The sequence below is a fragment of the Monodelphis domestica genome, chromosome 7 (assembly GCF_027887165.1).
Source record: "Monodelphis domestica isolate mMonDom1 chromosome 7, mMonDom1.pri, whole genome shotgun sequence".
Taxonomy (NCBI): Eukaryota; Metazoa; Chordata; class Mammalia; order Didelphimorphia; family Didelphidae; genus Monodelphis; species Monodelphis domestica.
Window position 1 is genome coordinate 2,426,940 of NC_077233.1, and position 21,323 is coordinate 2,448,262.

The 21,323-nt window shown below is 58.3% G+C and overlaps 1 protein-coding gene across 1 annotated transcript; it reads right to left on the reverse strand.

Moving 5' to 3' along the window:
* Positions 1-334: 334 nt before the first annotated feature.
* On the reverse strand, positions 335-13,188 carry GARS1 (glycyl-tRNA synthetase 1). The gene is made up of 17 exons (XM_056804082.1): positions 12,863-13,188; positions 5,957-6,058; positions 5,586-5,688; positions 5,039-5,180; positions 4,861-4,949; positions 4,531-4,607; positions 4,256-4,401; positions 3,964-4,113; positions 3,714-3,876; positions 3,447-3,611; positions 3,250-3,358; positions 2,999-3,143; positions 2,777-2,862; positions 2,169-2,278; positions 1,596-1,689; positions 783-973; positions 335-581 (listed from the first exon to the last, which is right to left on the reverse strand). Exons 1-17 carry the CDS (start codon positions 13,094-13,096, stop codon positions 456-458), a joined length of 2,232 nt encoding a protein of 743 aa, XP_056660060.1. The 5' UTR covers positions 13,097-13,188; the 3' UTR covers positions 335-455.
* Positions 13,189-21,323: the final 8,135 nt, after the last annotated feature.

A 21,323-nucleotide genomic window follows, 5' to 3' on the forward strand; every position in this document is an offset into this window, starting at 1 on the left:
TGGGTGCCCCACGAAGACCCCAGCGAGCTCTGAGCCCCTCCCCCACAGCCCAAACGAGGTCGGGAAGACCCTGGTCCCTGGAGCTTCCTGGTCTGCAAGGCGTCCAGCAGTCCCCGGGGCCGGCCGCGTGTCGGGGGAGAAGGGAAGCCGGAGCCCGAGAGCCCCCCCACCATCCAGGCCTTTCCAGAGGGGACGGGCACCCCGGAAAGCCTGCCTGCCCCAACGGGTGGGGTGAGGGGCGGCTCGGACCCTCTCCCGCCTCACCTCTGCTCGCTCCTCCCCAGGCCGGGCGGAGGCGCAGCCCGACAGACACAAGCAGACCGAGGCAGCCTCATCTGTTCCACACCTTTAATTTAATCGTCATTCGCACATGGGGAGACCCCGGCCCGAGGCAGACGGTCACATGATAGGCGGCGACGGGGCGGCAGGGCGGGAGAAGGCGGCGGCCGGAGGCCTCAGTCCTCGATCGCCTCCTTCTTGCCCGTCTCCTGCCCCTCGAACAGAGGGTACCTGGCCTCCACGTCGGCCCAAGTCATGGTGCCGTTGGCCAGACTGCACACGACCTTGGGAAGCTCGGAGATCTGGGGCGAGAGCAGGGAGAACGCGGGGCGTCGGGCCTGAGTCGGCTCTCCGTCCTCATGGGGAGCCCTCGGGGGGCCGCAGACCCCCCGCCGGCTCTCCAGAAGCCCCCTCGCCTCGGCCACCGCCCCGCCCCGCCCCCAGGAGCCCGACCGGCCCGGCTCCTCCCCCCGGGAGCCCCCGCGGCCACGGCAGGGAGCTACCTCGGCGCGGATCTGGCGCATCGAGTCCCGGTCTCGGAGGGTGGCCGTGTGCGGAGTCTTGTTCACGGTGTCGAAGTCGATGGTGATCCCGAACGCAACCCCGATCTCGTCCGTCCTGGCGTAGCGCTTGCCGATGGAGCCCGACGAGTCGTCCACCTTGTGGGACACCCCGTTCCTGGTCAGGGCTTCGGCTGCCGGGGGACACGCAGAGTGAGGACCCGCCACTGCGGCGGACCACGCCAGGGAGCCCTGCCACGTGCAGGGGAGCCACCAGGGGAGCCCTGCCACATGAGGGGGGGCCACAGCGGGGCCCTGCCACGTGAGGGGGGCCACCAGGGAGCCCTGCCACGTGAGGAGGGGGTCACTGGGGGAGCCCTGCCACATGAGGGGGGGTCACCAGGGGAGCCCTGCCACGTGAGGGGGGCCACCAGGGAGCCCTGCCACATGAGGGGGTCACTGGGGAGCCCTGCCACATGAGGGGGTCACTGGGGAGCCCTGCCACATGAGGGGGGCCACAGGAGGTCCAGACATGGCTATCACAATGGCCCATCCCCAAAAGCCTTGGGGGATAGCAGCAGCCACCACCCAAGAGGGCCCAAGACATCCCCCAAGGGAGGTTCAAGCTCAGGCAGCTTGCACACTTGCACACACACGCTTGCACTCACACGGTCATGCTTACATCACTCATGCTCACCCACACTCACTCATTCTAGAAAGTCCCTTCCTAAGCTGGCACACTCACCCTCACCCATGCACACTTGTACACACTCACACTCATTCTGGAAAGCCCCTCCCCCGAGCTGGCACACTCACAGAGCTCCCTGACGAAGGGCGCGAACTCCTGGTTCTGGCTCAGCGGGAGGACGGAACACTTGTAGGGAGCGACGATGGCCGGAAAGCTGAAGAACTGGATGGAGCACGAGGGCCCCTGAGTGCCCGGCCCACACCCACTGCACGGGGAGGGCCTCTGGGGGGCTCAGGCCCGCTCAGAGCGCCCCGGCTGGGCCCCTCCGGCACGTCAGGAGGCGCCCGATGCCCAGCAGCAGAGGCCCCGGCCTCCTCCCAGCGTGTCAGGCCCTGCCCCGAGGGCGACGACGAGATGCGGGCACCCACGGGGGAACCGGGCAGGGATGACCAGCGCTGGGCACCCGCGGGGGCCCCGACACAGAAAGGCCGCAGAGGGACGAGGCAAGGCCTGTGGCAGAGCCGGGCCGACGTCCCCAATGAGCCCGGCGGCTTGAAGGCCACGGCCAGGGGCTGAGCGTGTGCCGGGGAGACGCCCCCCCCCCCGGATCCCGCCTGTGAGCGCCGCAGGCGTCGAGAACCCCCCTGGGATGGCCCATCTCCCTGCCGGGGATCAACGCTCCGGCGAGCCCCGGAACCCACCGTCCTCTGCTCGTCTCCCTCTCGAACGCGGAACGTGTGCTCGAACACCGTATACATGATCCTGCCCAGGCCGAAAGAGGGCTCGATGACGTTGGGGACGATCTCCTCAACTGGAAGGGAGAGCACAGCCCCCCTCAGGACCACGGGAGCCCCCCCAGATCATGGGAGCCCCCCCTTACCCTAGGAGAGCCCCTCTCAGGACCCCAGGAGAGCCACCCCCCAGGCCATGGGAGCCCCCCTGGACCCCAGGAGACCTCCCCCCCAGGGCCACGGAAGCCTCCCCCCGGACCCCAGGAGAGCCCCCTCAGGACCCCAGGAGAGCCCCCCCAGACCATGGGAGCCCCCCCAGACCCCAGGAGATGCCCCCCTCAGGACCACAGGATCCCCCCCAGATCATGGGAGCCCCCCTTACCCTAGGAGAGCCCCCCGGACCCCAGGAGAGCCCCCCGAGACCATGGGAGCCCCCCTGGACCCCTCAGGACCCCAGGAGAGCCCTTCCGGCCCCCCCTCTCAGGACCAAGGGACCCCCCCAGACCACGGGAGCCTGCTTCCACGGAACAGCCCAAGAGGAGCTGGGCCAGGCCTGGGCAGGGCGCGCTCCCCCTCACCGTGGAGCGTCTTCTGCGAGCGCTGCACGCTGACCATGTCCTTGGTCACCTGGAACGTCTTCCCCTCCGTCTCGATCGTGAATTTCCTACGAGAGCCCGGCACGCGCCGCGTCAGCGTGAGCAGAGACCCAGAGCTCTGTGCGTGTGTGACACATGGGCGTGGAAGCGTGTGCGTGTGCGACACGCGTGTGAGCACGCCCGGGCGCCCCCGTGCCCGCTCACCCCTTCTCGTGCAGCAGGCCCTCCATGGCGGACACGAAGGCCTCGTCGCAGGCGGCCAGGTAGTCGAGGACGAGCCGCGCGTCCTTCTTGTAGGTCCGGCCGATGGCGGCTTTGCTCGCTTCGAACTGCACCACGTTCACCGTCCTGTGAGGCTCAGTCAAGGAAGCCGCCTGCCCGGCGCTGCGCCCCGTGATTTATGCCCCCCCCGCCCGGGGCCTCCCTCCCGGCGCCCCCGAGCCCGAGGCAGGATATGGGCTCCCGGAGCAGCTTCTCCGCCACGAGCGGGACTTTGGTGGCTCTCGAGTGGCACGTGAGGTCGTAGCAGGAGCGGTCGGCGCAGCCCACGATCTCGATCCAGCCCTGGGGAGAAGCGCCCGCCGCGGCTCACCACCCGGCCCCCCCCGGCCGGCCCGGGGCCCCCGCCCGGCCCGGGGGCGGCTCTACTCACGTAGGACGTCCTGGCCTCGGCGTCCCAGCAGTCGCAGGCGTAGTGCGCCATCTCGTTGTCCATGTGCTGCCGGAAGCGCAGCCGCTCCGCGCACACGCCGGCCTTGGTCAGGAACAGGTAGATGCGGCCCAGGAAGTAGCCCAGCACGGAGTTGTTGATGACACCCTGGAGGGAGCGGGGGGCCGGGGGGGTCAGGGGGGGCCTCTCGGGCCCCCCCCACGGCGGCCCGGCAGAGCCCGACGGACACGTGCAGGAGCCGCCCCTCACCTGCTCCACGGCGTCCCCGAGGCGCATCTTGTGCGCAGACTGGCCGCTGAGCTGGGCCCGCGCCGAGTACAGGCAGAGGCTGAGGTCCGCCACGCTGTCGAACTTGGGGTGCTGCTTCTCCTTGGGGTCCACGAAGTGCTCGATCTCGGCCATCGTGAACTCCCTGGAGGCAGAGCGAGAGGCGGAGCCTCGCACCCAGGACGCGCCGGCACCGGCGCCAACCCCCCCATCCCCCGCCGGGCGGACCTACCGGACCCGGATCAGCCCCGAGCGGGGGGAGATCTCGTTCCGGAAGGAATTCCCAATCTGGGCGGCGGCGAAAGGCAGCTTCCCCTGGTTGAACTCGAGGAGCCGCTTGAAGTTGAGGAAGATGCCCTGCGCGGTCTCGGGCCGCAGGTACCTGGGAACGCAAAGGCCACCCGAGCGTCGGCCAGAGCTGCGGGTTCGAATGCCGGCAGCACGGCCATCCCCCCTTCGAAGGCCTTTTCCTAAGGGAACCGCTTCCTCGTCAGCCACCCCCCAATCCCGGCCGGGCCACGCACCCCGGCATGTTCCCTCCGGGCCCGATGAAGGTCTTGAACATCAAGTTGAAGGAGGCCGGCGGGGTCAGGTCGTTGCCGGTCAGGGGCGACTTCACGTTGTAGTTCACGAAGAGGTCGGCGAGCTCCTCCTGGCCGTAGTTGTCCAGCTGCGAGGCCACCGAGGGCCGGCGGTTAGTTTCAGAGGTCCATCGAGACCGCCCAGCCCCCCCGCCCCCCCCCCCTGGCCCCCAGGCCCCCCCCGCCCTCCAGCCCCCCCCCCCCCCCCGAGCGCTCGCCTGGATCAGGACGCCTTCCATCTCGGACCTCTTCTCGGCCGAACACTTCTTATCGGACATCAGCTTCTGCAAGTGACCTGTGAGCGAGGAAGGCGCCCGTCGGTCTTCCTGCCTGGAGGAGGAGGCCCCACAGGGAGGGGCTGGGCTGAAGGGGGGGAGAGCGGGAGGGGGCTCCGCCCCATCCATCAGGCTGGAAATCAGACGGAAGACAGCGAGCACGAGCGAGCTCGGCCCGTGCCCCCCGCCGCGTCCTCCGGGAGGACACCCCGAGAACAAAGCCGAGGGGGGCAGCTGGGGGAACCTGGTTCTGGCCCCCGGCCCAAGCCGTACTTTTCAAGAGATGGTCGGCGCGGAAGCACTCGCCGCTCTTCACGTCCTTCACCATGAAGTCGGCGAACTTGTCCACGTGGCCGGACGTCCTGAAACGAGGGCCCCCGGCGGTCAGCCACGAGGCGGTGGGGGAGCCCGAAGCCCGGAAGGCGCCCCCCGCCCCCCCCGCCCCCCGTACTTGAGGACGGGCTCCGGGGTGAGCATGGTGCAGTCGATCTCGAGGATCTGCTCCTCCTGGATGAAGTGCTGCCGCCACAGCTGGATGACGTTGTTCTTGAGGGCGCAGCCCACGGGCCCCAGGTCGTAGAGGCCGCTGACCCCTGGGGAGGGCCGGCGTCAGCCAGGGAATTCCGGCTCCCCGCGGGGCCCCCACCCCCTCCCCGGGGAAGGGACCGCCCGGGCAGGCCTGGAGAGAGGGGAGGGCCCTGGGCGGAGACTTGAGGTCAGCAGCTCCAAGGGTGGCTTCTGGCATCTGGGGGAGCAAATTCTAGCCACAGCTAAGCGGCCGCCCGGAGTCGTCCCGAGGCAGAGAAGGGCTCGGGGCCAGGCGGGGCAAAGCATCGGAGGGACCCCGGAACCTGCGACCTCCCGTCTCCAGGCCCAGCTCTCTGGCCACCCTAAGCTACACCGACGGCCTGCCAGGCTCTGGGGAAGTCTGAGCACGCTACGGTCACTGGAGACGGCCCAGGGGGCCAGCGAGCCGAGCCCCGGCCCCTCGCACTCACCTCCGTAAATCGCAAAGGCCTGGTCGTAGAAGAACCTCCGCTTCAGGGTGTCCTCCATCTTGACCCGGTCAACAACGTCATCTTTGGGCTGCAGAGCCAACTCCTAGGGGAAAAGGAGGAATGCTATGAGGGCTGGCCTGAGCCCGGCCTCCGGGCCGCTCCCCTCCCCAGTGACCCCCGAGCCTGTAGGGGAGAAGAGAGTCCACGGCCGGCCCGAGCCGCGGCACACACAAAGGCCTCTCACACCGGCCACCCCCGAGGAGCTTCCCTCTCCCTGGTTCAGCACGGCCCCACCTGACACCTCTCACGGGAGGACCCCAAGGGTCGCTCCTGCCTCAGACGTGGCCCTGGAGGGCACTGGCCGGCCTCACCTTGGCCTCAAGGATCCTCTTGCGTGCCTTGAGCTCAGCCACAGCTCTGTCGATGTCGGCCTGGGGCGCTTTGTCATCCTTCAGCTTCCTCACCAGATCCCCCTATGTGACATACAGAAGCGGTCAGCCCAAGGGCACATGGGGGGCACCAATGGCCCATCATGGCTGGCAAAGGCAGAGTCAGACAGTGCCTGGTGAGGAAGTGGGTACCAGGGAGCCAGAGGAGGGCACAGCATGGCTCTCAGAGCCTGATCTCACCAGGTCTCATGGTCTCTAGGCACTTGAGGGGAGAAGGCTGGGAGTGACTTGGGGGGGGGGGGAGTACTTCACAAGGAGCTGTGGAGCCCACAAAAAGAGAAATGATGGTTGAGACAGACTGCACCGATGAGGCAGGAAACATCAGGTACCACTGCCCCACTCACGAAGCAGGGATGACCCACAGCAAGGCATGGGGCCCAATCAAGGCAAAAAAGAAGCAGCCCTCACTTCCAGAACTGAAGCTGGGAAGCCCAAAGGGGTGAAGGGGCTATTGTGCTGAAAGGAGTGATGAACTGGAGGGATTCCATGTGAACTGGAAAGACCTCCAGGAACTGATGTAGAGTGAAAGGAGCAGAACCAGGAGAACATTTACACAGAGACAGACACATTGTAGCACAATCGAAAGTAACTGACTTTACTACTAGCTACAATGCAGTGATCCTGAACAACCGGGAGGGATCTATGAGAAAGAACACTATCCACATCCAGAGAAAGAACCGTGGGAGCAGAAACACAGAAGAAAAACAACTGCCTGATCACATGGGTCGATGGGGATATGATTGGGGATGTAGACTAAACGATCATCTTAATGCAAACATCAGTAATATGGAAATAGATCTTGATCAATGACACATGTAAAACCCAGTGGAATTGCATGTCAACTACGGGAGGGGTTGGGGGAGGGCAGGGAAAGAACATGAATCTTGTAACCATGGAAAAATATTCTAAATTAACTAATTAAATAAAATTTTCCCAGAGGGGAGAAGGGAGGCCAGAGAGAGCAGGAAGAGCATGAAGAACATCCACAGAAAGCACCTCAAAGCCTGAGACTGGTGGAGAGATGTCCAAGGAGCTGTGGACCCCCCTCTCACCCTAAGCCCCCGCACTACCACAAGGCCATACCCTGCTTTGGTCTGCACAGAGACACATGCAGATAAAGACACTCAGACACATCCTGGCTGTGTGACCCTGGACAAGTCACTTCACACCCACTGGCCAGCCATTACTCCCTCCTGCCTTGGAAGCAATAATCAGTATTGACTCTAAGACAAAAGGAAACGCCCATAGGCAGGTTAGCAATGGTCTCTCTTGCGCCCCCTCCTCCTGAAGGGCAGGGGGCTCCCTTTAACATGGCATCTCTGTAACCCCAGAGCCTGGCTTTCAAGAGATGGTGGGAACCAAAGAGAAGGGAACAAAGAATGGCCACATGTGGCTCTCAGGCAAGAAAAGCCCCATCCCCCTCCTCCTGTGGGGAGCCTATAGGTGAGGCGCACTGCCCACACTGTCTACACTGGCCTTCCACCTCATTCTCTCTGACTCTGTTACGAGGGATGGTGCCCTGGGGGAGCTCCACTGAGAAATGGAAAACCACTCTCAATCTGCACCTCGACCCGACTTCCATCTGGCACTAAGGAGCAGCAAGGGGTCAGGAAGAGCTCTGACCACAGCCTGGTCCAGGGGAGCAAGGTGAGAGGACAGGGAGAGCACACGCCACATAACAGCCTCAGAAGGGTGCCGGGGCTAAGCACCAGGTGCTGGTGCAGGGGACACTTCCTCGGTCCCACCTGGCATCACCAGCCGCCCAGAATCCAAAGGGGAATCACTCGTCCAGAAGTGCTGGACCAGGCGGAAGCTGCAGAGGACCGCACTCCCCCTGCAGTTCTTCCTCACCCCCAGGGCAGTCAGATCCAGACTGCATGACACCCCAACACAGCCCTCAGGAGGAGCCTCACACATGCTGGCCAACAGAGCACAGACTGGCCTTCAACAGCCCCTGCCCAAAGTCTCAACTCCTTTGGAGGCTTTCAAAGGCCTCATCTCCAACCTGTCTCCAGCCTGCCCCCTTCCTCTGGCACATCCTCAGCTTCTTTGACCCTAGCATCCCCCCAGGGTCTCATTCTGACAGCCTGCCATCTCCCCCTTCTTTCTTTCTTTCCTTCCTCCCTCCCTCCCTCCCTTCTTCCTTTCTTTCCTTCCTTCCTCCTCTTTTCACCCTCCCTCTCTCCCTTCCTCCTTCCTCCCTTTCTCCTCTTCCTTCCCTCCCTTTTCTTTTTTCCTTCCTCTCCCTCCCTCCCTTTCTCCTTTTTCTCCCTCCCTCCCTTTCTCTTTTCTCTCCTTCCTTCCCTCCCTTTCTCTTTCCTTCCATCCTCCTTTCCTTTCTTTGTCCATGTCCCATCATCTCTGTCTCTAGGATGCTCCCATCCCACCAAGCTCCCAGATCTTGCTTCCAAGTCCAGCTCTCACTACCAAGCCCAGAACCCACAGAGCCCTCAAGTCCTCGGTGCTTCTGCAACAACTCTACCCTCGTACCCACAATTAAGAACTAAATTATAGACGTCCCTCGCTTTATATGCATCCCAGAACAGAGTGCTAGCTGCCACTGACCCTCTTCCAAGATCAAAGTGCCCAAGAAGCAGGCTCCAAAGCCTCTTCCGAGAACTCTGGGAAGGAGGCATGCTTATGATCCCCATTCACAGATGAGCAAACCGAGTCTGGGGAAGTCTGAACCAGGAGACGATCAGAGCTCTTCCTGACTGCAATCCAATATGCTTCTTCCTACAGGTCCTTTAAAAGCTGGACTAATGAATGGGATGTGGAAGGAGTCCTGGCACCAGAATCTAAGGTCTTGGGTTCAAATCCACTCCACCTATCTGAGGCCTTGAGGCCTCTCTGGCCCAAGGGTGGTAAACTTGGACAAACCACCCCAGAGGCCTCTTGGGGAGCTGATCTTCCCCCAGTTGGCAGCCTTTTGGAGAAGTGTCTTCTGGAGAGCCAACATTTGGGGGTGCCAGGAGTCCTTAAAGCCTCCCCCTCCTAATGACAAAGAGTTCTCAAGGGCTGCCATTCCCAGAGAGAAGCTGTTCTCTAGGGTAGAGGGAGACGCCTTAAGTTTCTAATGAAAAAAGCATCGGCAAGAAGGAAGCCTCCAACCTCCGCCCTGGCCCGTCCTTCACAATCCAGGGAGGCAGGAACAGACAGGACGGAGAGGGCCAGGAGCCTCCGCAGGTCTAGAGCTGCCTTCCCAGAGTGCCTCCTACGTCAGCTTCTAAGCACGTGAAGAAGTGGGAAGAGCTGATTCTGCAGAGCCCAATTCCTCCCTCACAGAGTCTGTCCTTCAAGGAGATGTACTCAGTGCGCAGGGTGGGCCAATGAAGGGCCAGCCGGCACCGGCTCAGCTCGCCTCATTCCCAGGGGCCACATCTTCATCATTTTCAATTTAAGTGACTGCTTTTCCCCAAGTTGGCCACAAACAGCTGGTCTGCATTGCAGGCACAGGCTAACGTGGCAGAAGGAGGGATTTAAATGCAATAAAAATTTTAGGGAAAGAAAATCCCGTGCCGCCTTCCAAAGGGAGGAGAATGAAAAGCAGAGTCACACGGGATCGCCAAAGAAACCCCGGCCAAGCCTCCTGACTGAGGAGTGGATCTTCACTCAGTGGCACCCGGCAGGGCCATGGGTGAGAAGGGCAGACGGGTTCCCCCCGTGGCCTCTACTACCAGTGCTGAAGAAAGGGGGACCACCGGGAAGGCTGCAGAGCTGACACGAAAGCAGTGGCCTTCCCAGCCTGCCGTGGAGCAGGGTTGACTCCTGCTGGTGCTGCAGCCTCAGCCTCAGAGGCTATGACCCTAATGAATTGTTGTTCCCAGGGAGGACCCACCCTGTTATTAGATTGGGCAGAAACTGATTGCATCAGGCATCTACCTCCCCAGGAGAAACCAGTTTGAGTTTGGGATCCTAAATGAATTGGGCTGTAGGTATCTTCCGATTAAGAGCTAGCCACATTTTGCTGTGTTTCCAGAGGCAAGACTGGGGATGGGATTAAATCCCCTTACCCAGGTCTGATTACAGAAAGGCCCCCTTAGAAATGGCTATTTGCCACCTAGACCAGACTGAGGCACTGCTTTTAATTAGTTCCAAGATGTTCCTTCCTAAGACGGGCAGAAAAGCAGCCTGGTATAGTGGAAAGATGGGAAGTCTAGGAATCACACCCGACTCAAGTTCTGCATTTATCCAGCCCTAAAATCTCTGCAGCTCTCTAGTTTCAAATCTCTATAAATAACTACTGGACATCTTGAAGCAATGGTCCACTGCCACCTTCAATCAAATATGCCCAAACTGACCCATTCCCTTTCCCCTCAAACCCTCCTCCCTTCCTCATTTTTCTCTTACTGTCAAGGGATACCACCATCCTCTCAGGTACCCAGGCTCACGTCCTAAGTGGTAACTCCCCTCTCTCTCACCTCCCAACTTCCCAGATCCAAGCACTAGCAAGGGACTCCACCTCTGCCATCTCTCTCATCCATTTCACCTCTGCCACATCCCTCCTCAATTTCATCTCTGCCACATCCCTCCTCAATTTCATCTCATCTCATCCATTTCACCTCTGCCACATCTCATCCATTTCACCTCTGCCACATCCCTCCTCAATTTCATCTCTGCCACATCTCATCCATTTCACCTCTGCCACATCTCATCCATTTCACTTCTGCCACATCCCTCCTCAATTTCACCTCTGCCACATTTCTCCTCAATTTCACCTTTCCAGCCTCCCTCCAATAGACCCTTCTCTCCTCTGAAACTGTCTCTACTGGTACGGGCCCTTATCACCTCATACCTGGATCATTGCAGTGGCTGCTGAGGTTCTGCCTATCTGTCTCTCCCTACTCCAGTCCATCCTCCATCTAGCCACCAAAGTGATTTTTCCCAAAGTACAGGTCTGACTATAAAATCATGTTTGGCTTTTAAAGTCCTTCAAAATCTGGGCCCTTCTTACCTTTTGGGTCTTCTTACACCTTAGACATCCCCAAGCATTCTGCAACAGTAACCCTGGCATCGTTCATCTTCCTCAAACAAGAGATTCCATCTTTCAGCTCCAGACATTTGGCCAGGAAGGCTCCCCACTACTTTACGTCTCAACTAGAATCTCCTCTTCTACAAGAAGCCTTCCCCAGTCCTCCTGAAGTCAACTGTGTCTCCTTTCAGTGATGACTCCCAGAATACAGGGGCTGTCTTGTTGGCATGGTATCATTCCACACCCCCCCCCAATTATTGGACTGTGAGCTCCTGCAGAGCAAGGACTGGCTTCTGTCTTTCTTTATATCCCCTTATATCAGCATAGGGTCTGGCGCATAGTAGGCTCTTAATAAATGCTTGTCCACAGACTAACAGGGTGACTGGGGCAAGGAAGAACCTCAAAGTGCCCCAGGAAACTCTCTAGCCTTCCCAGTTGCAGGGGAAGTTACCCACTAGAACTTTATGACTGAGAGTTCCCCAACAAGGAGTTCCCCAGCTGTATGGTGACGTCATAGGCCCAGAATGCAGATCAGTGCCCCCCTCCTCCTATCCACAACATCTGGACCCTTCCTGAGTCCCAGCTACAACAAACCCCAACATTTTTTTAAAGTCCCATAGTCACACTTTCCACTGGAAATTGAAAAATCCCGCTAATTCCTGACCCCTTGATTAGATGAGATTCCAAAAAGTGGTGGGGAGGAAGCATGGAGCCCCCACTTTCAGGGACAAGGATGGCAAGAACTTCAGGGCAACCTCATCACTAAGAAGCCTGGCTCATGTGGTTGCCTCTCATTCGGACTCTGAGGGACCCCTGGAATTAGATGGGTACCTGAGAGAGCATGACAAGGGAGGCTTAGAGAAGGAAGTGCCACAGCATGACCCCAGAGCCTGATGCCCGTGGTCACCCTGCCCCATGCAACTGCAGGTGCCCATTTATTTGCTGATCTCTCTCCCACTCCCACTCAGTCCACAAGCTCCTGGCAGGTGGGACCCACTCTTGCTCTTTCCTGGCATCCCCAGCACCCAGCAGGATGTGTGGCACACAGTAGGTGCTTAATACACTCTTCCTGATTGAAGGAAGGTAGGTGGCTGCCTCCACCAATGAGGAGAGACCTGGGAAAAGGGCAAAACCCACTAGCAAGCTCGTGTAGGAAAAGAGGGTCAGAGTCACCCAAGAGGACACAAGGTCACAGAACTCCAGGGCAGAGTCTTACTTGGGAGCTTGCAGAGCCCAGGGGCTGGGAGCTAGGACTAGGAGGGCAGGGAGCCCACACTCAGGGCTCATACAGGGAGTCTGCCTGGCCCCAAGGGGGTCTGGGAGAAGGAGGGGACAGGAGGGGAGGAGAGGGGGAAGCCCCAAAAGGCCTCACTGGCATTGTCTCCCTTTACAGGAGGGAATTGATGGCTGGGATGAAGGGACTTCACAGAAGGAATCTGGACACAGAGCGAAAGAACCAGCAGGGCCATCCAGTCCCAGCCCTCAAAGGTCCTGTCCAACAGAAGTGGACACTGAGGCTCGGAGCAACTGATTCAAAAGCTCAGTCCTAGGGCCCGAGTCTGGTCGGGTCTCCTCACTGTACAGATGAGGAAACTGAGGCCGGGGGGAATGATATTCCTTCCTAGGATCCCAGCCACCGCCTCCCTAGTACGAAAGGGTAAACTGAGGCCCGAATGGCTGACACACACACACATTCTCCTCCCGCCCCCATTGTCCAGGGGTAGACCGAGGCCCGGTCGGCTGACCACCCACTCTCCGGACATACAGAGAGGTAAACTGAGATCTAGGAGGCTAACTACAGCCCCCTCCCGCCCCCACTGCCCAGAGGGGTAAACTGAGGCCCAGGGGTGGCTCACCTGCTGCCGCACGGCCAGGCGGAAGGGGCCGAGCGCGGCCTCGGTCTGGGCCTGGGCTCCGTCCATGTTGCTGCCCGACGGCCGCGCCCGCGAGGAGGCGGCGGAGGAGGTGGACAGGCGGACGTGCGCGGGGTCGATGACTCGGAGCAGGGGGCGCGGGGCCGGTGGATGCAGTCGCTTCACAGCCGGCAGCACCGGCAAAAGCAGCAGCAGCAACGCGCGGCGCGATCGCATGGACTCGAGGGGGCGGAGGGGTGCGGGAGGGCGCAGGGCGCATGCGTGGCCTGCCCGGCTGATGAAATCCACGCCGTGGATCCGCCCCACTCCTCCTGCGCCTGCGCCAAAACCGCGGCTTCGGCCCCAGAAAAGCAGAGGAAAGACAGTGTGCGCTTGCGCTCTACGGAGTCCAGCCCACTGAGCCCTCGGGATTCCCTCCCCCAGCCGCGGCCAGCCTGCGGGCCTCAGGGCGCAGTCGCAAGCCGGCTAGTTTGGAAAGACTGGGGAGAAACTGACGCGGGGCGGGGCGGAGCGATGTTCTCTCCCGGGAGTCTACTGCCTGGGGCTGAAACTTCGGGTCCGAATCTCAATGACCTCCTGGATCTAAAGAGTGGAGGCCGCCCGAGAAAGCCTCTGTGGCACGTGACTCTGGGTCTCGGTTTCCACATCTGGGAAAGGATTGGACTTTCCCCCTATCCCTCTAAGTCCAGGAGCCTGGGAGGGCGCCCGAGGCACTGGGGCATCACCCAGGGCTCCCAGAAAGTGAGCTCAGGCCTCTACCGACCTACCGCACCAGCTAAGGCTGACACAAATGAAAAGGGAAAGGGCCACTTCATGACCAGTGAAAAGGAAATGAAAGCAACAGTTTAGGCAGCTTCTGGCCAATTCTATGCTAAGCAATCTGATGCTCTGAGCCTAGAGGATGAAATGGGCCAGAAGGAAGCCAACACAAATGGTCCTATTCCCTCCCACGTTCCCTGTGCCTTTAATCATATCCCTGCCTCCTCCTTGCCTCTTAGAAACTCCAGGGAGGGCTAGCAAGAGCCCGGGTGGGATCTAACACTGCATCATCAAATAAGCCCCATCTGGCTAGCAGTGCTGCCCAGCCAGGAAAAGATCTGGCCAGTCTAAGTGGACTGCAAGTTCCCTACAAGTTGTCAGTCTAGTGAGGCCTCCAAGAAAGCCCTGTGGTCTTCACCAGTGGAGTAGTACTTTTTTCCCTACAGAAGTCCCACTCTGATGATTCATCAGAGCAAGCCAAAACCCTTTTCTGGGAGCCAGTCTAGCCACTCAGAGAAGCACAAGAACCAGTGGACTGGTTGCTTGGTGGGCCACAACTATTCATGAATGAGAATTTTGAACAGTCCTTGGATCCAGGCCGGCCCTTTCTGCTTCTGCAATGACTGGCTGGAAAGGCACTTAGTGGAGGGGGCCAAGAATCACAGGCAATGTTAGCCTGCCCATTGTCCTCTTCTTTAGGTGCCCCCTTATCCCCACTTCAAGGAAGTGCCTGTATACTCCCTGTTTCCTGTTAGTTTACCAGGGTGACAAAACGCTTCTTAATTTGCCACTGAGGGAAAACTGAGTTTTTGTACCAAAAAAATTCCAAGGGGTTATTTCATTCTCTCCTGGAAGCTTGCAGAGGGAGAAGGAAAAGGACAGAGATCCTCTGATCTGAGAAATTGGCTCCTCCCCTGGCTTCCATGGGGTTATGAACACATGGCTCTCCTGTTTTCTAGATTTGTTCTTTCCCCAGTAGAAGTGACTGAGTATTTGGAAACAGCTGGTTACAGAAGGTCTAGCAACTCAAGTCAGTAATAGAGTCAGCCTGGAACCACAACAACCAAGTCCAATGAGGAGTCTGGGGAAGATGGGGTGCCACACCTGGGCCACCTTCATGGCTTTGTCCAGGAACAAGGTGGCGGCTCAGCTGAGGAACAGAATAGCACATCCTTTGAGTATACCATACCTAGAAGTGAACTTGTTGGCAGGGTGTGCCCAAAGGGAGAAAAGGGCTCCACAAGTGCCCTATAGGTGTGTTTCAGGCTTGAGCCCAGAGATTAAGTGTGTGCAGGAGGGTGGGTAGACCCAGAATGGAGGGATGTCAACCACTGTGGTCTCTCCTGTACTTTCTGAGCAGATATCACTCTGTAAAAGCTCATTATTTGTGTGTGTGCTTGTATGTAGATTGATACATAGACAGACAGATAGGTAAGTAGGCAGACAGAAAGATAGACTGACAGACAGATGATAGAAAGACAGACAGACAAAAAGACTGACAGGCAGAGAGACAAAGAGACAGAAAGTTAGATAAATAGGGAGAGACAGAGACAGAGAGAGACAGACAGAGAGAGAGAGACAGAGACAGAGACAGAGAGAGAGAGAGAGACAGAGACAGAGAGAGATATAGAGACAGAGACAGAGAGAGGAGGGGGGAAGAGAGGGAGAGGGAAGGAGGGAGGTAGGGAGGGAGACAGAGACAGAGATAGAGACAGAGACAGAGACAGAGAGAGACAGACAGAGAGAGACAGAGACAGAGACAGAGACAGAGAGAGACAGAGACAGAGATAGAGGGAGAGAGACAGAGACAGAGACAGAGACAGAGACAGAGACAGAGACAGAGACAGAGACAGAGGGAGAGGAGAACTTTGAAAAACACAGAATCACTAAAGTAGTTAGAAAGACCAAGTCTTTAATCAAGACAAGAGACAGTGCTCAAGATTGGCCACCACACAAAAAATGGAAAATGAGGGGATGTCCTCTGATTGGGGAATGGCTGAACACACTGTGGTATCTGATGGAAATGGAATACTATTGTGCTCAAAGGAATAATAAAGTGGAGGAATTCCATGGGAACTGGAACAACCTCCAGGAATCCATGCAGAGTGAAAGGAGCAGAACCAGGAGAACATTGTACATAGAGACTGATACACTTGTGGTACGATCAAATGTAATGGAATGCAATGATCTAGAACAATTCGGAGGGATTTATGAGAAAGAACACTATTCACATCCAGAGAAAGAACTGTGGGAATAGAAACACAGAAGAAAAACAACTGCTTGATCACATGGTTCGATGGGGATATGACTGGGGATGGAGACTCTAAACCATCACCCTAGTGCAAATATCAATAATATGGAAATAGGTCTTGATCAATGATACATGTAATACCCAGTGGAATTGCACGTTGGCTACTGGGAGGGTGGGGAGAGGGAAGAGGGGAGGGAAAGAACATGATTCCTGTAATCAAATAATAATGTTCTAAATTGACTAAAGTTTTCAAAAAAAAATGAAGATAGAGCTAAAAAAAAAAAGATTGGCCACCACATAGAGTCAGAACTTGCCCTAGGGAGGTCCCAGACTGACCTTGTCTTAGTTTCCGAAGTACCCAATGATCAAATCTGAAGTGCCCTTTTGTCTTAGAAGTTTCTCCCATTGTTTCAGAGGTTTCTCCCAAGTGGTAAAGCCCTTGGCTGGAATGATCCTCTTCTATTCATTGTAAAACATCAGTCTCTCCCAAGTGATCCATCTCTGAACTCATTCTCTCTTTGTATAATATTCCCGTCTCTGTCGGTCCTTTGATCCAGCCACTGCTGGGTTTATACCCAAGATAATAAGGAAAAAGACTTGTACAAGAACATTCATAGCTGTGCTCCTTGTGGTAGCAAAAAAACTGGAAAATGAGGGACTGCCCTTTGATTGGGGAATGGCTGAACACATTGTGGTATATGATGGTGATGGAATACTATTGTGCTGAAAGGAATGATGAACTGGAGGAACTCCATGTGAACTGGAAAAACCTGCATGAACTGATGATGCAGAGCAAAAGGAGCAGAACCAGGAGAACATCGTACACAGAGACTGATACATTGTAGCACGATTGAATGTAACTGACTTCACTACTAGCAGCAATGCAATGACCCAGGACAATCCTGAGGAACTTAGGAGAAAGAATGTATCCACATCCAGAGAAAGAACTGTGGGAGCAGAAACACAGATGAAAAACAACTGCTTGATCACATGGGTTGATGGGGATATGATTGGAGATGTAGGCTCTAAATGATCACCCCAATGCAAATAATCAATAATATGGAAATAGTTCTTGATCAATGACACATGTAAAATCCAGTGGATTTGCTTGTTGGCTATGGGGGGGGGGGGGGATGAGAAAAGAACATGAATCATGTAACCATGGAAAAATATTCTAAATTAATTAATTGAAAAATTTTCAAATAAAAAACAATAATAGTATTTCTGTCCTTTATTTCTGGATTAAAACCTGTCTCCAACCCTTGTAAAAATGTTGATTCCTTCAGGGAAGCGTGATTATGTCAGGATTCTCCTATATATAAGGGGTGTTTCTGTACCTTTTGGGGCATTTGGCTTAGGTCAGTGACTCAAGGCAGTATCCCACATTACTCTGTAAATCTTTGCAGGGCATTGCCCCACATTTCTCTGTATGTCTCTCTGTCTCTGTCTCTGTCACTCTCGCTCTCTGTCTGTCTGTCTTTCTCTGTCTGTTTGTCTGTGTCTCTCTCTCCCAATAAAGCATTGCATTTTAAGTAATGGTTTTCCCTGGTCTTGTTTTGAAAAGTGACTAAAGAGGGTACATCTTGATATTTCAAGGCCCCCTTAAACTTCCACTTCACGAAGTGGGAACTGCATCTTAAAGGAAGATGGTGGAAGAGCAGCTAGGTGGCTCAGTGGATAGAGAGCCAGGCCTGAAGATGGGAGGTCATGGGTTCAAATGTGGCTTCTTGACACTTCCTAGCAAGCCACTTAACCCCATTGCCTAGCCCTTCCCACTCTTCTGCCTTGCAACGAACACTCAAAATTGATTAAGGATTTGGGTGGGGTAAGAAAATGGTGGGCAGGAGGGTGTGCATTTCAAATAGGGAACAGCCAGGGCAAAGACATGGATATGGAAGAGGGGGAATTCTACAAGAGGGACCAAGAAGAGGCCAGGTCAGCTCCCACCCTGAAGTCCCTTAAATTGACCTTAGTGGGAGAAGGACAAGGACAAGCCCCACCCCCCCTTTCTCCTGCTCATCGTCTCCCTCTTGGCCCACTCAGCATAAACGTCCAGAGCTTCAGCAGAAGACTCGGTTGTTGGGTTTGCCATAGGAGCATTTCTAAATGTGACCGTAAATCAGGGTGGGGGGTGGGGGTGTATGGAGGAACCTAGGACAGTTTAGGCCCACTGAGGAAAAGCAGCCATACAGACATGCTTGCAGGCTTGCCTGAGATTCTTGGCAAGGCCAGCCTCGACTCACAGCTGTGAAGTGCCTAAGCTAAGGAGGGCCCTGGGAGGATCCTCCTCAAATGGTCATCATAAGACCTTGGCCTACTCCTTGTTGTGAAGACCAAAGAGGCTTTGGGAAGCTCATCACCAAACGACCCAGACTTTCCTTTCCCCAAGCGCCTCGGAATGGATCGGTGGCCACTTTTCCTCAGTTGCTCGGGTTGCAGAGGGGCTCTCCAAGCGTTTGGGGGGTCTTTTCATAACCGCTATTCGGTGGGAAAGAAAGGCCTCCTACTGATGTCATGCTTGGGGCTCTCCTTCCCAGGAAAACCTTCGTCTTTGTCATAATGAGCGCAGTTGAGCTTTTCCTGCTGGGAGCCTCTCTGGTCGCCCGCTCCGGCTGCTCCTGCTCGGAGCCGGGCTCTTTGTAAGCTGACACTCTCACCGAGGCTGCAATGGCAGGAACTGGCCCCGGACCCCTGGCCCTCCCGGTCAGTCGTTCATGGCCCCGCAGGGGTCGGGGCCCACCCAGCAAATCAGGCCTTCGTTGATTGTTTGGTTCGCGGTCTGCCATGGGCCGAGGGCTACTGGCTGTCTGGGGCCATGCAAGCCGGGCGGAGGCCATATTTGACCTGCCGGCCTCAGAAGCAGCAGAGAGAATGCCAGGGGTTCAGATCGAGCCTAAACTCTGTCCTGGGCGCGCCTCTTTTTCTTTTGGGGGAGTAATTGTAAAGCATGGCCGAGGGTGCCCCGGTATACGGCCCCACCTCAATAACTGGGCCCCTCCCGTTGGGGGCGGCTCAGTGGACGGGGAGCCGGGCCCAGAGACCGGAGGTCCCGGGTTCCAATCAGGCCTCAGGTACTTCCCCGCTGGGTGACCCTGGACAAGTCCCTTGACCCCCACGGCCCAGCCCTCACCACTCTTCTGCCTTGGAGCCAATACACGGCATTGATTCTAAGCGGGAAGGCAGAGATTTAGCCCAACAATGAGAGCTTCCTCTCCCAGACTGCCCTCCACTGCGATGATGTTGGGGCTGCACGGGGCCGCCTGCTGGGCCTCTTCTTCCTCGGAGAACGGCTGCCATTGTCGGAGCGCCCCGGAGGTGGAGCTCTGAGTGTGCCCATTCTGGACGCCAGGAAGGGAACTGGCCCGGGAGGACCTCGGGCGCAGCGGCCTCTTAGCTCCTGGGCGGCCGAGGCCCTCCCAAATCCCCTGAAGGACCACGCGGGCCGCCGCAGGGCTCTGTCCGGCTCCCCTGAAGCCGGCTGGCTGGCTAGACGCTGGCCAGGGTCCTTGCTGGGGCTCCCAGGCCTGGCCGCCATCATGGGCTTCGCAGGGCTTCCCGGCCTCCTTGGGCCTCCGGAGGGCCTTCCCTGGGCAGGGCTGGCCCGAGCCGAGGCACTGGAGGCCCCTGCGCAGCATTCGGGCTCCTCCCTTCCCCCAAGCTCTCTGGGGCTCCTGGATGGCACAGGGTGGCCCATGGCACCGCCCCTTCGGGAGCCTTTGGGCACAGAACCTTCCCCCAAGCCCGCCTGCTTGGGAAGCTCCCTGCGAGGCGAGACCTTGGACAAGTCACTCCGGAGCCCCACGCAGTGTGTTGGGACCTGGCGGGCTGCAGGGAGGGACTTGGCTCGAGAGCCTCTTGGAGCCAGAACCGGCTGCGTCTCGCCAGCAGGGGGCAGCAGGAGCTCGCCGATCGGAGCTCAGGCCTCCAGCCTTGGCCTTCTCCCAGCAGGAGAGGCTGCCCTGGGCCTCTCCTCCCCACAGAGGAGCCCCGCCTGGTCCCTCCCAGGTCAGCCCCGAGGCGGGGGAGGGGGAGGGGATTGGCGCGCCCCCCCTGAGGGCGGGGCAGAAGGGAGGCCCCCCCCAATCCCGAGCCTGGAGTGCCGCCTCCGGTCCAGGGCTGGCACCTCCTCTACCTCCCCTGTGAGCCCTCCAGGGCCCACCTGCGCCCTTCATCAGACCAGCCTGCCCGCCGAGGCCCCGAGTTCCAGTTCTACTGTCGGCCTCCATTTCTTCAGCTCGGGCGCTCGCTCGGCCCCTCCATCCTCCTCCCGTGCGCTCGCGGGTCTCAGCTCTTTGGTGCGCGTCTGCATGAAGTGAGGCGGCTCTTCTGGACCTCAGTTTCCCCCCCCTGTAAAATGGGGCTGGAGCCATTGGCTCAGCGAGCACCTGCGCAGCGGCCTCTTCTAGGCAGGCGCTAAGGATGCTCAAAGCCTCTCGGAGCAAAGGGGGGGCCGAGAACTTGCACTCCACGGAGGGCCCATCTTCCTAGTCCATTTCCCCCAGTTACACGTGGAGTCCGGTTCTTGTCTGCCTCCCCTTCCGTCTTGGGCCGGGCCATGGGGTCAAGGGACTGGGCCAGGCTCACTCGGCTGGGAGGTGTCTGAGGCCACATTGGAACCCGGGACCTCCCGGCTCTAGGCCAGGCGCTGCCCCCCTCATCTCCCTGACAGCTTTCTTCTCCCTGGGTCAGGAGCCCCTTTCTCGGCAGTCGAGGCCTCGGGGCAGCCCCCCAGGGCGCCGTCCTTTCAGGAGGGGGGAAGCCCATCAAGCACACAGGGAGGTCAGCATCCAGGGCAAGCCTGGCCTCCTTCTCTCGGCCTCCAGCTTTGGGTGCAGAGCATAGAAGGGCCCGAAGGCTTTTGGGTCTCCTACCTATCCATGAGCCTAGACCCCGAGGCCATTCAGACAGGGCAAAAGGAAAGAGCAACTGAAGATCTGAGTTCGAGTCCTGTTTGGACAACTCTCTTCGCCCGCTTAGGTCTTTGCTCTTGTTGTTCAGGCCCGTCAGCTGTCTGACCCCTTGTGGCCCTCCTTTGGGTCCCCATTTCTTTCTCCAGCTCGTTGGACAGAAGTTGAACAGGGTCAAGGGACTTGTCCAGGGTCTCGCAGCTGGGCAGCATCTGAAGCTCAGCCTTCCTGACTGTGCCGCCTGGCCCTCCCCGCCTCTTGACAAAGGGGCCAGAGAATCGCAGCCGAGGAGGAGACGTGCATCTGGGCACACGGTGGGTCACCGGGAGGCTCCCACCTAAAATCCGAAGAGCCTCTCCTGCCGCCACTTCCTGGGCCTGTCCAGCCGCCTGGGCCGGCCCTCACCTTCCCCACCTGCCTTTTGGGGCCAGAGCCACCTCCGACCACCGTTCTGGAAAGGCTGGTCTAAGGCAGCCGGACGGGCGCCGGGAGGCCGCCTCCCCCAGGCTGGCCTCCTGGATCACCC

Excerpts from the sequence above, each read along its gene's own strand:
- GARS1 (XM_056804082.1), bottom strand. The coding sequence starts at position 13,096 with ATGCGATCGCGCCGCGCGTTGCTGCTGCTGCTTTTGCCGGTGCTGCCG. Across the intron at positions 3,359-3,446 it reads CCGAGGCCAGGACGTCCTAC|GGCTGGATCGAGATCGTGGG; the intron begins GTGAGTAGAGCC and ends GCTTCTCCCCAG. Across the intron at positions 1,690-2,168 it reads AGGGAGACGAGCAGAGGACG|TTCTTCAGCTTTCCGGCCAT; the intron begins GTGGGTTCCGGG and ends TGCTCCATCCAG.